Here is a 15,418-nt window from a genome sequence, read left to right on the forward strand (position 1 = left end):
GATACCTAAGGTTTTTCCGTTACCCATCTTACTAAATTTTCAAAGCCAAGAACTAAATAATAAGAACACTTTTATGTTATTATTGTGGTAGCGTAATATTAGTAGAGTAACAAAATTGTCAATATCTACCATTACAACATTTTAACTGAGGTAGGGCACAGCAGGAATTTCCTGCTCAAAATATGGAGCAGCCCGACTGGGGTAGTACCTCGACCTTACAGAAGATCACAGCAAAATAATACTGTTTTCAAGCAGTATTGTGTTCCTGTTGGTGAGTAAGGTGACCAGAGCTCCTGGGGGGATTGGGGATTGGGTCGGCAACGCGCTTGCGATGCTTCTGGTGTTGCAGGTGTCTATAAGCTACGGTAATCGCTTACCATCAGGTGAGCCGTACGCTTGTTTGCCGACCTCGTGACAACAAAATCAAGTAATCAACCACTGATAAGGGTTTCATGAAGGAATAGTAAAGTTATAGAAGGGAAAAATTGCGCCATACTTATCTATATGCATCTATTCACAGGTCACCTTACTTTTGGAAGATAATGATTGGGAATTAAAAGACATATTAGAAAATACTACAGCTCATATAATCGAAGTTACACTTTCATTTCATTAACAATGATCACAAAAGTTTCATTTCTTCTGTTTACGCACCGCATAGAATATACATTTCGCATACAACTAAAAAAAATCAATTCATATTCGAACCTATTCATTTAAAAATAATTTATTGGAAACGTATCTCATTTATATATTTTATTTACATTAAAATTCGCAAATACAACTTTACACATTTTTTTTTTATTTTTACATTGTCTTATTAATTTTATTTACAAGATCTATTTTAATCAATCTTAAACAACTTTTGGTCAATTCATCTTATAAATAAATGTACTTATATTTCAATGACTTTATTATTAACACAACTAAAATCTAAGGAAAATTGACTTAGGGTTTATTTTATTGGTTGCTGAAAAATTTTATCTTGCACATAAGTTACTTACAGGCTTTAACTGCAGTAAGTAAAACTAGTCTTTGGTGTTATCACAGGTTGCGAATAGATTTCTAATCTGACAGATAAAGTGTGGTTGATAGTAAAAATGTCAGAAACATATAAATGTTTATGACATATTTACTACCAACCACACACACTATCGGATACATCTGATGGCTTTATCAGCAACTAATGAAACAGGCCCCAATAGTTAGTACATTTAAGTTATTGTAATTAACAACAAACAAATACTGATAAGAGGCATAGTTACATTAATTAAAATAGCAATTCCTAGTTACCAAAATACTCTTAACAAATGACTAGCGACACAATTATAATATTAAATAAACAATCTTTTAGCATGTAAATATGATGTACATTTTAATATTGGCGATATAAAATATATTATTAATCCGTTTTTGTCAATTGTTTAGTTTTAGTATGCAAATAACAAAAAAAAACATTGTTTTTCTGCTAATAATTTCAGGCATTTTCACTGTAAACATAAGAAGACAATTAAATTTAATTTCAACTATATTCAGTTTTTTTTTTTTTTTGTTGATTGTCGTCTTTTATATCGAAATAAAACTAAATAATCACTTAACTATAAAAAGTAACGGAACATGTGCTTTATAAATACCTCCAATTATATTGCTAGGTTAACTTGATAAATAATAAGATGATATATTAAATACCTTAATAGGCAAATTACTTTTAACATTATGATAAAAATGTTAGTAAATTCAACAATGTCTATATCTAATGAACTATATTAAAACTACACTAGTTGGTGTTTCAAATAGAACCACTAATAGGATTTTTAAACTAAAGTTATATCAACAATTTTCGAAAACTCAAGCATAGTAGTAGTAGACCTAATTGTGAATAAGTTATATGAAACATGTTCAAAAAAATATGCGAAATCTAGATGTTAATGTCATATTAATTAATATTTACTTACTGTTATTTCAAAACAATAACAAAACAATAAAAATAAAGCAAAATGATAAGAAATATATGTCATTTAACCAATCATTTCTCAATTTTTCATTTTAGTACCTTTTGAGTCACTGTACATTATAAACCGGCATTATTATATGACTGTTTTTTTTTTGTATCGAAAAGAAAATAATTTTTGGCTTCATTTGTGGATAGGCCATTATTTTTCGATAAATTCCATGCTTGTTTCTTTTTTAGTGTAGTTTACTTATTATTGCGTTTAATTAATCATTATTTTAAATCTATTACACATTTAAGAAGAACACGATTTTTCTTAAACGGTTACAAATGTCTTCGATGTACTTATTTTATAATTTGATACACATTGGTTTGCCAAATATTTGAATTGGTCTTTTTATGGTAACTATGTTTATAAATGACATCATTATAATATAGATTATATATAGTAAATGTGAAACTTATTGTTGGGTCCATTATAGAACAGAAATTCATAAAGAAATTGATCCCATCACTCGTACTCATACAAGCTACAAAATCAAATATTAAATATTAAAATTACTCTCAAATCTTAATTATCATATTTACATATTTATTAGTTGTTAAGAATAAAACTGAATAATCGAAATTTTCGTAGTGTTTTAGGCACTATTTAGACAGCCATCAATCCTTATGTCTTATAACAAAGCTTGACTTAATCTAAATCTTATAAAAATGTTTACAATCTACATGTCAATAGGCAGGTAGTAACAATTCAATTTTTCTATAACCTAAAAAGTGTGTATACAGTATTATTGAATTTGTGATAGCTTGAACTTCATATATTCGCGTCTCAAAGTATCGAGACGCAAAAGGAATAATGCAGGTATTATAAACATGATATATTTTTTAAGTGGTAAGTTTATATATTGTCAGCTAAATATTGATATAACTAGATGTACAATGTTTTATTATGCATATGCATTCTTTTATTACATATCTGTTAATTATGTCTATTTCCTAAATGTTACTTTTACTGATATTTTACTATTATATTAATATCAATTGTTAAGTTAACTTTTTTGTGTCATTAGATCAATGAATCTAAAAATCAGAATCATTCGTTTGAGAATTTATATTTTGTAGACTCCTTGGTGTAGGTTCGTTCTAAACATAGCACTATTTACAATAAAATTCCGTAAAAACTTTATTTATTAAAAACACTTTTGGTTCTTAAAACTTCAGAATAACTTAAATGGAGGTGTAGATAATGCCATTCTAATTATAAGTAATATAATAATACAAATGCTGATAATGTATTCAAAATATCGTCTAACGTATTGGCTAAAGCGTCTATCAATAAAGCATTTTGTATAACCAGAACAGCATGTCCTTTCTGCCTAATTTCATTCACTACCTAAACGATATCACTAAAACAGTCTGACACATCCGAAACTTTTGGGGAACAGCGAAAAAAACTACGGCTGACCTTGTCTCGCTCCGCAGCATGGTCCGTCGGCGAACCGGGATAATTATTTCACTAACACACCAGTCTATTAATACATACTTGATACTTGAACACCATCATCAGAGTTTAACAACTGTGGCACATAATACTAACAGAAACAAATAAGTATAATAATTTATTATTGTGTAATATTCAAAATTTATCGTGAAACAATTTCCCCGATGGCCTCATTGGGGCGTAGTTGTGATAGGGGGGTCAGAGGACGGGCGCCGAGTTTCGTCGAGTTCAGCACAGGAGTTCGGAGTTGGAAGGCGGTACTCAGCTGGGTAGAGGCGGCCGTGAAGAATGTGGAGCTGGGCTCGAAATTTGAGGAGCGGGAGTGGGAGAACTGGTGCTCTCAGGGGCCGAGTGCGTCCGCGCTGCTGGTTGCAGGACTGGACTTTGCGGCCACGGATGCGTAGAAGTTGCTAATGTTCTGTAAATAAGAATGAACGTTTGTAGCGATTAGTAAATTAATTCACTGAATGTAACAATCACACGACAAGAAAATTTTATAACGTGTACTCCATAACATATATAGAATAATAATATGTTCGGAAACTAAAAACTACGAATGAATTAATGATTGTATATTTTTCTATCAAAGAGTAATTGTAAGGTACAAAAAAAGGTTGTTCATCTTATTCCTGTATTATATATTACTTATCTTGCTACCTGTTGATGAGTAATTAGGTTCCGTTTAAAGAATATGAGGTACATTCTAAAATTGTATATTACCTAGAATAAGGTGATATAGAAGATGCCGGTGGAGTAGGGACGGCCGCAGTGTCTGGATGTAGGAAGTTTTTTCTCTGTTCAGCTCGCTCCCAACATTGCTGTAGACACCGTGCCATTATATCTGGTAAATTGTTTACTTGGTCCTGCAATTACATAAAATAAATAGTTACATAATAATCTTAACAGCAAGACTAAACAATTTTTTACAATTTTATCTTAGCTATATTTTTTTTAGATTAATTATTAGTTCACTAAAGAAAATACATTGCTGTTGAAAGTTAACGATAAATACTAGAACTAAATTCAACACTACACTAATCTTCCCATTAATGTTACGTTTGCGTTTACTATAAACAAAACTTCGCTATTCTTATATGTAAAATTCTCATGTCACAATGTTAGCTCCTCCAAAAAGGCTGGACCGATTTTTATGAAACTATGTGTGAGGATAGGTCTGAAAATTGGCCCAGATCTATTTATCATACCCTTAAGTTATAAGGGGGAGGGTATTAAAGGGATTCATAAGATATATGGCAAAACAACGTTTGCGGGGTCAGCTAGTATATTATAATAATATTAAAAAGCTGAAGATTTTTTCTTTATCTTAACGCGCCGATCCCAGGAACTAATAGAAAAATTATTTTTACGTTAGTTTTTTTTTTTCTCAATTTAAGGTAGTTAAAACCATGGGGCAAGTAAAGTATAATTTAAAGATTTTTTATTTGTATTTGAGAAGTTCTTTACCACTAGCCCGTACTATACGCAATGCAATGCCTAATAATTATTGTTTTCTCGCAAAAAAAACCGACTTCAACTTACATCGACAAGTAATAAAACAAAGGTAGATGAATAAATAATAAATTAAATGCCCATTAATGCGGATAACTCAAAAAGTACTCAAAGACAACATGACAAGCACTAGCTTTCGATCACAAAAAGAATCATCAAAATAGATTCACCACGTAAAAGTTATGAAATAATACACATGCAAAATACAGTTGAATAGAGAACGTTCTTATTTTTTAAGTCGGTTAAAAAGAGCTGTTAACTGACAAATTTTGCAGCACAAATATAGACGTGAATCTCAAAAAGTCAAAAAAATTATTAAATATATAGAATAAAATCGAGAAACTAGAAAACCTAGATTTATTTACACACTTGTGATACAGAAATGGACGAATTATCGAGTAATAATAAAAGACTATAATATATAACTATGGACGGCGTCACGGTCGCTTACGCTTCAACCTGTAACATCCCACTACTGGGCATAGGCTGCTTTCCCCATGTAGGGGAAGGATCACAGCTTAATCCACCACGCTGCTCCAATGCGGGTTGGCGGATATATTCCCTACTGTGAGTAACGATCGTTATCAGGCGTAGATGATAACAACCGGGACCGACGGCTTAACAGTCGCTTAGACCGAATATAAAATCATCATATCAAAAATTTCGATCTAGCGGATTACATCGTTCCATAGCTTAATTGGCTAGAGTACCGACACGGTCAGTCAGAGATGCAGGTTCGATCCCCGCTGGAACGGTCGATTTTTGATAATTATGATATTAAAAATGTTTAGAATAATAAGAGTCCATTCTAGTAGTATACGTACTTGTAAATTTGACAATTTTTCTTCTAAGCTAGTTAGCCTCTCCTCGATAGTGTCCTGTCTTGTGCTCATATCCGATACTATCTCGTACACAGTGTTTTGAGTCTGTAAAAGAAAGGGGTCCTACTATCAATCGCATTGCAGCTCAATATGCATTTTTGATTCAAATAATAATTAAATGTATAGTGTTATTTTGAAGTGTCATAATATCATATCAGAATATAAATGTCAGCAGTGAACTAATGTGTTTTTTTAATTAGTAATAGTGTTGTGTTTGATATTTTAATATACGAGCTTCTAATATATCAACGAGATCACATGCTCTAAATTTATAAGCAATTTTTTATTTGCTACTACTATAAAGTGCGATATAGCTAATGAAGACGAATTGGAAATTTGGAATTGGGGTCATGCTTGCTAATATTGTTTTTTGTCTGTCTACTTTTCGATTTTATTTTTTCTATCAACAAAGTGCTAGCTAAAGATCTAAATGGATATGTGTATGAAAGTAGCATGAGCTAGAAATATATTTATTCGAACTGAAATTACCTTTGCCATATCTGTTATCGTGTTTGCATTGTCCATTAATTTTCTTTGATCCATTTTAACTTTACGCAATCTGGAATTTTATTTTAAATAATTATTTTTTTTAATTTATATTTAAATAAACTTCTATTACATAATTGGATTTATTTACCTTGCTTGATAAAAAAGACATGTATTAACTGGAACAAACATTTGTACTCACGCATATATAGCTAATAAGAATTTTCGTTGATGTGTTCTGACACGTCCCGGGTGAACTCTTTTCACGAGTCTCGTGTGTTTGTATATTAACCAAGTTTCTCTAAGAACATTGGCTGCAGCATTTTTCAGCTGAAATATTCAAGTCAATTTATTGGACACTTTAATTTTTTTATGAAAATAAAAACGTTTGAAAAACGCAAAAAAAACAAGATATAAGTTAATTAGCTTCTAAATTTAAATTTTTTGATTATTATATTGACAGTATTTTAATCACAAAAGGAAATCATTGTATTATGTAGAGTGAAGGAAACTAAAATAAGTGTGTATATTTTATGATAACAATCAACCATAGCCTAATCTATTTGAAAACTGGTATCTCTACATTGGCACTCTATTTCTGTCTTAATCTTACCTTGCATAGTCCTCGATCTGTCACTAACGTAACAGTTACCTTACCTTTTTCGTGAGTTGTGTTTCCATCATGAAGTTATGTACATGCTTCTCCGCTCTAGTTAATTCTAATTTTCTCGAGGCAACGGTCACTAATAATGCTGTACATCCCGCCCCCTGTTAATTAGATCAACAATTGTGGTGAACTGATGTCAGTAAAATACTTACTCTTTTAGTAAGTTGTGTGTCCATCATGAAGTTATGAACGTGCTTCTCAGCTCTAGTTAATTCTAATTTTCTTGAAACAACCGCGACTAATAACGCAGTGCATCCAGCTCCCTGTTAAGTGAATACCTTAATGTAAAATGCAAGCGAACGTGTAGAAGCATTCAAGATTTCACATTCCTTTTATAAAAAAATGCATTTCAGGCTAGAAATGAAAATAAACTATTTATTAGAGCTATAAGGTACATATTTTCTTTTCGGTTACTTTTTTTATTTAATTTTATTTATGCGAGGACAATAGACATTTATATAAATAGCTAAAATGAAAGATGCGCTGATTTTTATATTAAACAGAAGAAGGCAGACAAAGCTATGTAAGATTGTCGATTACCCTCGTAATTATTTATTAAAATAAAGTTATTTATAGAATAGTATTAAAAATTATTAGCTGTCATTAGCGTTATTATTAATTAGAATTTAATGCTATTATTATCAATAACTAGTGCTCAAACCATTACACTCTAAATGTGTACCAAACTTGTTATGGAACTGCCAATTTTAGCTGAAAAAATGTTGATTACTATATCTACATGAAAGTTAATCAAATTACAAATATTTTTCCACACTTCAAACCACTCGCAGACACAGGATATAAGTATTTAATTTTTTACAAATCATCTCTCAGTGCACATCCATCTACTTGTGCAAAAACACATCATTTAATTGTAATTACTGACTTCCATGTTTATTTCAACTACATATTCTGATGTATACAAACAGTACCAAAGGTGCAAATATAATTAGTATCACATTTTTTACTTTAAATTAGATAAAACAATTTTAGGAAAAGTGAGCCATTTTAAAAACAAACGTATTGTGCAATTCAGTGAAACAGTTAAGTGAAGAGAGTTCTAAAGATAGATAGGAGAAATGAAGCATTCCATTCTACTAATTATTCTAATAGCTGGATTTAACAGGGAAATGGACGATTACTTAATAAACAATAAATTTTTAATTGTTATAAATATCTATTTATTTATTTTTGAAATTCAGGAAACACAAATTTACATTTCTGTGTACAACAAAAGTGAGTTGTAACTAAGCGGTTGTGACAATGTCTGGATTTTTATACATGTATTTTAGTAATAAATTTATAATGCAATACCATACATCTGATATACAATCTGTGAACATAAATATTAATGGTAACATTGAATATATAGAAAACAATTCAAGTCAATTTAGTTTTTTTTATAAAAGTGTAAACAATTATCGTGTGTAAAGTGTCTGCTGAAAAAAACAAAATGTTAGTGTTGACTGACTTAATAGTAATATAAAAAGAGTATTTAAGTGGCAAAAATTGACTATTTTCATATAATTTTTTTATTAAATCACATAGTTAAAATAAACATAATTTTATAACTGAAATAATGTGCATTTAACGTCAGTCAACACGAACACAAATGCCTGTGAGAAACTTACCATAATACCGGTGCTTACGGCGATACCTCTGCCGCAATATGTGTTTGGCACAATGTCACCAAAACCGACGGAGAGAAATGTAATTGCAATTAGCCACATGGCATTAAGAAGATTAGCGTGTTCTTCATCGTGAAACCTTTTGAATAAATTTTATCGATTTACTCAATACGTTCACCTTCGAATATTATCATTAATATAATAATGTGTATAGCCTATCGATCAGTACTGCACGCAAGCACATCCCATTGCAAAAGTGAAAGGATTTTATTTTGTTTTTTGTAAAAAGAAAGAAACTGAAGAAACAGAAAGATCGTATCCTCTTGAAGAGTTTGACTTTGATTGTAAAGTTGAAATTGCTTCAGTTAGTTGTGTAGTAGATAATGACACATAAAATGGCTCACCTTTACCAACCTAACACAATATTCATAGACACAGCAAGATCATGAAAGAAAAAGAAAACGGCATTATTTTCATCTCATTGACTCTTGCTACGTCTAGATAAAGCGCACAGAGACTATTCGAATTTCCCGATTAGAACGATGATACCCAAATAGCCTGCCATTTATTATAATACATACCACCATACCGCAGGTGAGAGTAATGCCACGGCCGCAGTAAGTGTTTGGAACTATATCACCGTAGCCAACACAGAGGAAGGTTATAGCTGTCAGCCACATTGAGTTTAGCAAATTGGCATGGTCTTCATCGTGGAACCTGAGAGCCAAAATGCCCAACAAGAACCACAAGATAACCGATTGTATGATACAATATATTCTGCACTTAACAAGCCGAATGTTATTTATTCCGTGATTTAAATAGTCTATTTATAGTAAAAGAAAATTCATTAAAATTTGAAACACTATCGAGCCATAGTATAAGATCTTAAAAAACAATAATTTTGCATGCCTTTCGAACGATACAAAATAAACTTCAGAACTACACATATACTAATATTGTATGACTTCAATACAACGTGCAGACTAAACATTTATTTGGGGTCAATACCAAATATAATGTACTGATAGCCATGCTATGAAATTTTCTTTTACTTACTTGGTATACAGAATTATGATAACACAGGTAATGAACACTTACAAAACAACGCAACAAGAGAGAAAGAGATACAGAAGAGGAAGAAGGAAGCCTTCTGCTGGTCAGAAGCCGTTGTTTCATTGAGCGTGACTGTGACAAAAGTGCAGTGATTTTGTGCAGATATTGTTTGCCAGTTTGTCGTAAGCTTGTCTAAACGTGTTGGAACCTAGAGCCATTTTGTGCGTGACTGCGTTTTACTCTTTATAAGACTCCGGCAGTATTTTATAGCACTTGCCGTTGTTCATTAAAAGTGTTTTATTCGTTTCATTTAGTTATTTGTGCGATTCATTGTTGTGTAAATGTCGACACAGCACTTTTCTCAGTGAATATTTATGTGCACATCATAAAACTCAATATATTTACTAACACTTATAGCACATTAAGCATTTTCGTTTAACAACATTTTACTAGATCTAACACATAATCTAAATCGATTTTTATATACAGCGATTGAGTTCAATTGTCTGATTACTACTTTAGCGAAATTCAAAGTCAAACTCTTGTCTTTGTGATAGTTATGAATTACTACAAAAACGTCTTTCGAATATTCAAAGTAAACATTGGTAACATAAAACACAGAGGATAAGAAGCGGAACGAATAATGTAATAACGCCACAGTACAAAAGCATTAGCATGTCCATTGAGGCAATACATCGATAGTTATTCTCAATAATTTCTTATAAATAAAACACAAATAAAAAGGTTCAAATTATAATGAAAGCAATACTGATGACTCAAATAATGGTAACGATTAGCTTATTAATACACATAGACTAAAGTAAATACTTTAACATTTGTATGTACTCGACATAAGACTAATGTCGTTTATCAAAAGTTGTAATTATCATTGATATGAATATTTTCTGATACTGACCTTTCACACTGTCTCAATGTCCAACTAGCGATTATCCAGAGTGATACCATAAAAACAAGTAATACGGTGCCAGGACATATAGTCATAAGGGTTTTTAATACGAATCTGTAAAATAGAATTTTAATACACTAATTAAATTGTTAAATGTTTCATAAGATATGCCTATTTAAATATAAAGAAAAAACATACAAATAATATGAATGAAATATATACATGATAAAATAAAAACAGACTCATGTTTTTTATAAGTAATAATAATTCTGAATATCTGCGATTTTCATGAGTCGTTATTAATATTTTTTTTAAATTATTAAAAAATAAATTTAACACTTACCTAGTATTAAAATTAATTCTGTTCAAAGCTCCTATACTTCTTGAAGAGGCATCTGTAAACAGCTTGCTATGTAATAGCATAACCCTGCATATTAAATACAGACGAAAGAACATTGGAAGGGACAAAGTTACGTCGTACGGAACCTGGAATTGTAAAAAAATATATGAAAATAGCAATTCATTAGTACTTATTGCAAATACTCACAAAAATATTTAGATTTTTTTTTTGTTTTTTATTAGGTATCTTATAAGAGAAAAAATAATATCTACAGAAATAATGTTTTTATTTTAACTTTAACGCATTTTGATTTAACACAAAAAGAAATACTCATACAAAAAATACACAAATGAAAATTCTATACAGCCTTTTATTCATGCTCTATGTTAGATACTAATATAAATAAAACATAAGAAGTCAAAGTTATTTGTTAGGAGTTTCGAAAAGTTATATGATATCATGTTTATATAATCTCAACGAATTCGTATGCTATTCACTTAAAATAGACCATTCAGTAGCTAAACTTCACAAATTTTAAGCCGATCTTCAGAACACAAAATTACACTGTACAAACTTTTGTACAATAAAAGTATTTTTTCATCAATCACATGTCAAAAATAAGTGAAAAAAATATTAGTTTCTCTGCTTTAATATGATATAAAGATAAATATTCTATTTTACAAATTTTAAGATTACATTAATTAATATGATAATAGTATATGTATTCAAGATATTCCTAAAGTACAAGTCTAAAACTCGCATCAACAACATCGGCTCCGTGAAAAAAATTCTTAAAAATAGGATTTTTGAGCCGCACGTGTAAAAAAAGTGGTGACCGTAACAGCTTAAGCTGTAACATAATAGTAAAAGTGTTCGCAAGCCTGTGGAGTCCTTGGTTCCCGAAATATTGCCATCAAAACTTCAGAGCCCTGAAAAGAGCGGAAGAACTGCAGGCACGGAGTTGAAAAATTGACGGTTCGGAGCCACCAAAGAAGCCCGCCGTTTGACATCTTTGTTGTCTCTATATAGGTCTTGGATCCAGGTATATAATCATCCAGAGTGGGTACATATAGCCTCTCTATAGAGGAATAGGATCCACGTGCCCGCCAGACCGGCGCCGTCAAGACCTAGTAACAACATTATTTAGAGACGAAGGCACGTACGTCACGTACATCACGTACGCCGCATAGATACGCGTCTGTCGTACCCGGCGCTCCACCGACGACAACCGATCTGTCGAGGACTCGGCCCGGCCACCTTCGGACCAGCTCTGAAGAGGATTAGCTCGCGAATAAAGTCGGAGAAAACTTGGCTCCAACAGAAATCCCGGATTAACAACCTCAGGAGCGGACACTAACATTCATCACACCAACTACCATCACCACCGGTCACCACTAGATCGAGCTTGGTACTCCACGGGGAAGCATCAACACCGGCGACCTCGTGCTACTGCAACATCGGCGACGTAACACCTTGCGCCACGTGAGTCCAACTGACCGACCAAATTAGTCTTAGTATACATTACTGTTAAGCTTAAATTGTAAGTAGTATTAAGTACAGTACAAATAGTAGTTAGTAAGTTGTAGAAAAAAAAAAAAAAAAAAAAAAAAAAAATGTCTTCAACCCAAAACACCAAGAAAACAACCGAGGCGTCATCGGTGACCTCAAAGTCATCGGTGTCGCTCCGGAAAAGAGTCTTAAAAAAGCTTGCTACCGTAACAGGCGCATCTGCTGATCCGTTGCCGTCGACATCAAGCGACCAACTGACACAGCAACAATATAAAAACGTGGCCGAAATAGTAATGGTCCATACCGATACAGCATCTGAGCCTCCAATGTCGGATTTGGAGGACAGCGAGGCGTCCCCGGAGGGCTCGCTCGCATCGGCGAGCAGCAGGAGAACCTCCCTGCTATATACCACTCCAAGGAGAGGCACAGGCGTTGAGATGGACATGGTCACGGGTGTGGCCAACAAACTTCTGCAACGCGGAAAGGAAGCACTGGAGAGTGCCGAAAAAATGAAACGGGAGTTAAAGATCACCGTCTACGAGAGCCTACAGGGGTTGTATGAAACGGTCCTGTCGCTCTCGGACTCACGAAATCGGCATAAATGTGCCCTCGAGAAGGAGCGCGCCCGTCACGCCCAAGAGCTAGTGAGGGTTGAAAGAGCCCATACAAAGGAGCTCACAGAAATGAAAAAGACGCTCCTCTCGGGGATACAAACAGTGCAGACAGACGTTGCAGAGTCATTAAGGGAGACTCGAGCCGTGCGTTCCTGGCTGGGCTACGAGACGGTTGAGCCCTTTCATCAGATACGCGAACTCCGGGAGATACAAGTGGAGCTCCAGGAGAAACAAAATGAGATCTGGAGGGCAATTTCGTTGGCCAAGGCCGGCAGTGAAGTGCCCCCACAGACCAACTTCGTGTCTCAGGAGGCGCTAGAGGCGGTGGGGAAAAAGATAGGTTCGATCTCAAGCTTTCTAGAGAAGCTCAAGGGTGACTTAGCAGAGACCAGAACCCTTCTCACTGCGAAAATAGACAACATTCCGTTGGCTTTGGACGACGAAAGCCGCACACAATCAAATATGGACACGGTGTGGAAAAACCAAATTGAAGAAATTTTACACCAAACAAAAATTACCAACATTCAACTATCCAATCCCCAAACACACCCAGAACTGGATCTGACCCCTTTATTCGAAACGCTTAACGAAAAAGTGGAGATCATGTCCTCGGAGGTGCGCACCTTGAGGGACTCGAACAAGATCTCGACCTCCCCAAAGAAACCGTCACTGGAGACAGAGATGGCGGTTCGGGAAGTCAAAGAGACCCTCAATACAATTAAAGAAGGCGTCACCAAACTGGCTCCTCGGGCGCCGACTACCTACGCCCAGGTCGCAGCTCGACCCAAACAAGAGAGTGCGGAGCAAAGACCCAACCACACTCTCATCATCTCGTCCCGGAACCCGCAGGAAACTGGCGAGCAAGTACTAAACAAAATCAAAGACTCGCTGGACCTAACGAAGTCCGGGGCAAGGATGGAAAGGGTCCGGAAAGCTCGCGACCAAAAAATTGTAGTGAGGTGCGCCTCAAAAGAGGATATGGTCAAAATAAGGGGTCAAGTCCAAAAGAACGCAGACTTGACGGTGCGGGAGCCCACAAACCAGGACCCCCTGGTTTGCGTGCGGGGAGTACTTTCAAGTTACACCAACGAGGAGATAGTAGACCTCATCAAGGCCCAAAATGGCCACATCCTCGAAGGAGTAGACGAGAAGGCACTTAAAATGAAGGTGCGGTTTAGGAAGCGCGCCCGAAACCCCCACGAGTGCCACCCTGTGATCGAGCTTTCCCCGGTACTCTGGAAAAAGTTTATAGACAGGGGCAAGATATATATAGGATTCGGTAGATGCGCAGTCGAGGATCAGTCCCCCCTCATCCAGTGCATGAGGTGCCTTGGATTCGGACATACCAAAGCACTCTGCAAACAGGACAAAGACGCCTGCAATTACTGCGCTGGTGAACACACGGGGGGGAACTGCCCCTCGAAAGCGAAGAGTGACCTGCCCCAGTGTATAAACTGTCTCAGAGCCAAAAGATCTGGTCATGACCTGGGACACACTGCATACAGCGCGGAGTGCCCAGAACGAATAAAATGGGATAATATAGCGAGATCACGGGTGCAATATTGCTAAGGGCGACCCGGGAGCCAAAGTTTTGGTCCCTAACAAAGAGGCGGACGGTGCAGGATGCGCTATGCGCTTTATACAAGCAAACCTGCAGCGCTCAAAGTTGGCAACTAGTGAACTACTTCAGGTGGCCCAGAAAAAGGGGATCTCTTTCGCCCTAGTACAAGAACCGTATACCGGTAGAACAGGCGAAATGAGACAATACCCAGGCACGAAGATCATTCAGTGCACCCTGGGCCGCCAGAAACCAGTAAAGGCGGCGATTATCGTGTTCGGTGACAACGTGGAAGTCATTCATGATCCCCAAATTGTCACCGAGAACGTGGCCGCCGTCTTCGTAAAGGCCGGCCGACTCGAGCTTGGCATACTGTCCGTCTACTTCGAACCAAGGGACCAAGATATAGAACCATATCTCAAACAGGTGAGAACGGCTACCGCGAAGTTTCCCACACACCATCACATAGTGGCCGGTGACGTCAACGCCTGGAGTCACTGGTGGGGCAGCAGCTCCGAAGACCAGCGAGGAGCACAACTCCACGGATTTATCACTGAAATGGACCTCCACATTCATAACAATGGGGATGTACCCACGTTCGAGACATACAGAGGAGACAGGTTATACTCGAGCTGCGTGGACTTGACCCTAACCAGTCAGTCACTTCTCGCGAGACTGGAAACCTGGCAAGTGGAACGAAATCTGATCACATCTGATCACAACGCCATAACGTTTAGACTGCGCACTGAGGGGCCCTTAAAACCATTGGTCCCAATCTCGACGCGCAGATACAACACTAAAAAAGCGAGAT

The 15,418-nt window shown here is 35.3% G+C and overlaps 1 protein-coding gene across 1 annotated transcript in view; it reads right to left on the bottom strand.

Moving 5' to 3' along the window:
- Positions 1 to 3,217: 3,217 nt before the first annotated feature.
- The window catches only part of LOC123658818 (small conductance calcium-activated potassium channel protein), a 166,591-nt gene continuing 154,390 nt past the window's right edge, over positions 3,218 to 15,418 (bottom strand). The window contains exons 6-14 of the mRNA XM_045594117.1: positions 10,930 to 11,072; positions 10,596 to 10,700; positions 9,208 to 9,343; positions 7,151 to 7,261; positions 6,534 to 6,661; positions 6,335 to 6,404; positions 5,789 to 5,890; positions 4,176 to 4,318; positions 3,218 to 3,873 (exon numbers count right to left, since the gene is read on the bottom strand). Of these exons, the coding sequence (XP_045450073.1) occupies positions 3,717 to 3,873; positions 4,176 to 4,318; positions 5,789 to 5,890; positions 6,335 to 6,404; positions 6,534 to 6,661; positions 7,151 to 7,261; positions 9,208 to 9,343; positions 10,596 to 10,700; positions 10,930 to 11,072 (1,095 nt within the window). The 3' untranslated portion in view covers positions 3,218 to 3,716. The remainder of the gene's footprint in view (positions 3,874 to 4,175; positions 4,319 to 5,788; positions 5,891 to 6,334; positions 6,405 to 6,533; positions 6,662 to 7,150; positions 7,262 to 9,207; positions 9,344 to 10,595; positions 10,701 to 10,929; positions 11,073 to 15,418) is intronic.

This window comes from Melitaea cinxia, chromosome 13 (assembly GCF_905220565.1).
Source record: "Melitaea cinxia chromosome 13, ilMelCinx1.1, whole genome shotgun sequence".
In the NCBI taxonomy this organism is placed as follows: Eukaryota; Metazoa; Arthropoda; class Insecta; order Lepidoptera; family Nymphalidae; genus Melitaea; species Melitaea cinxia.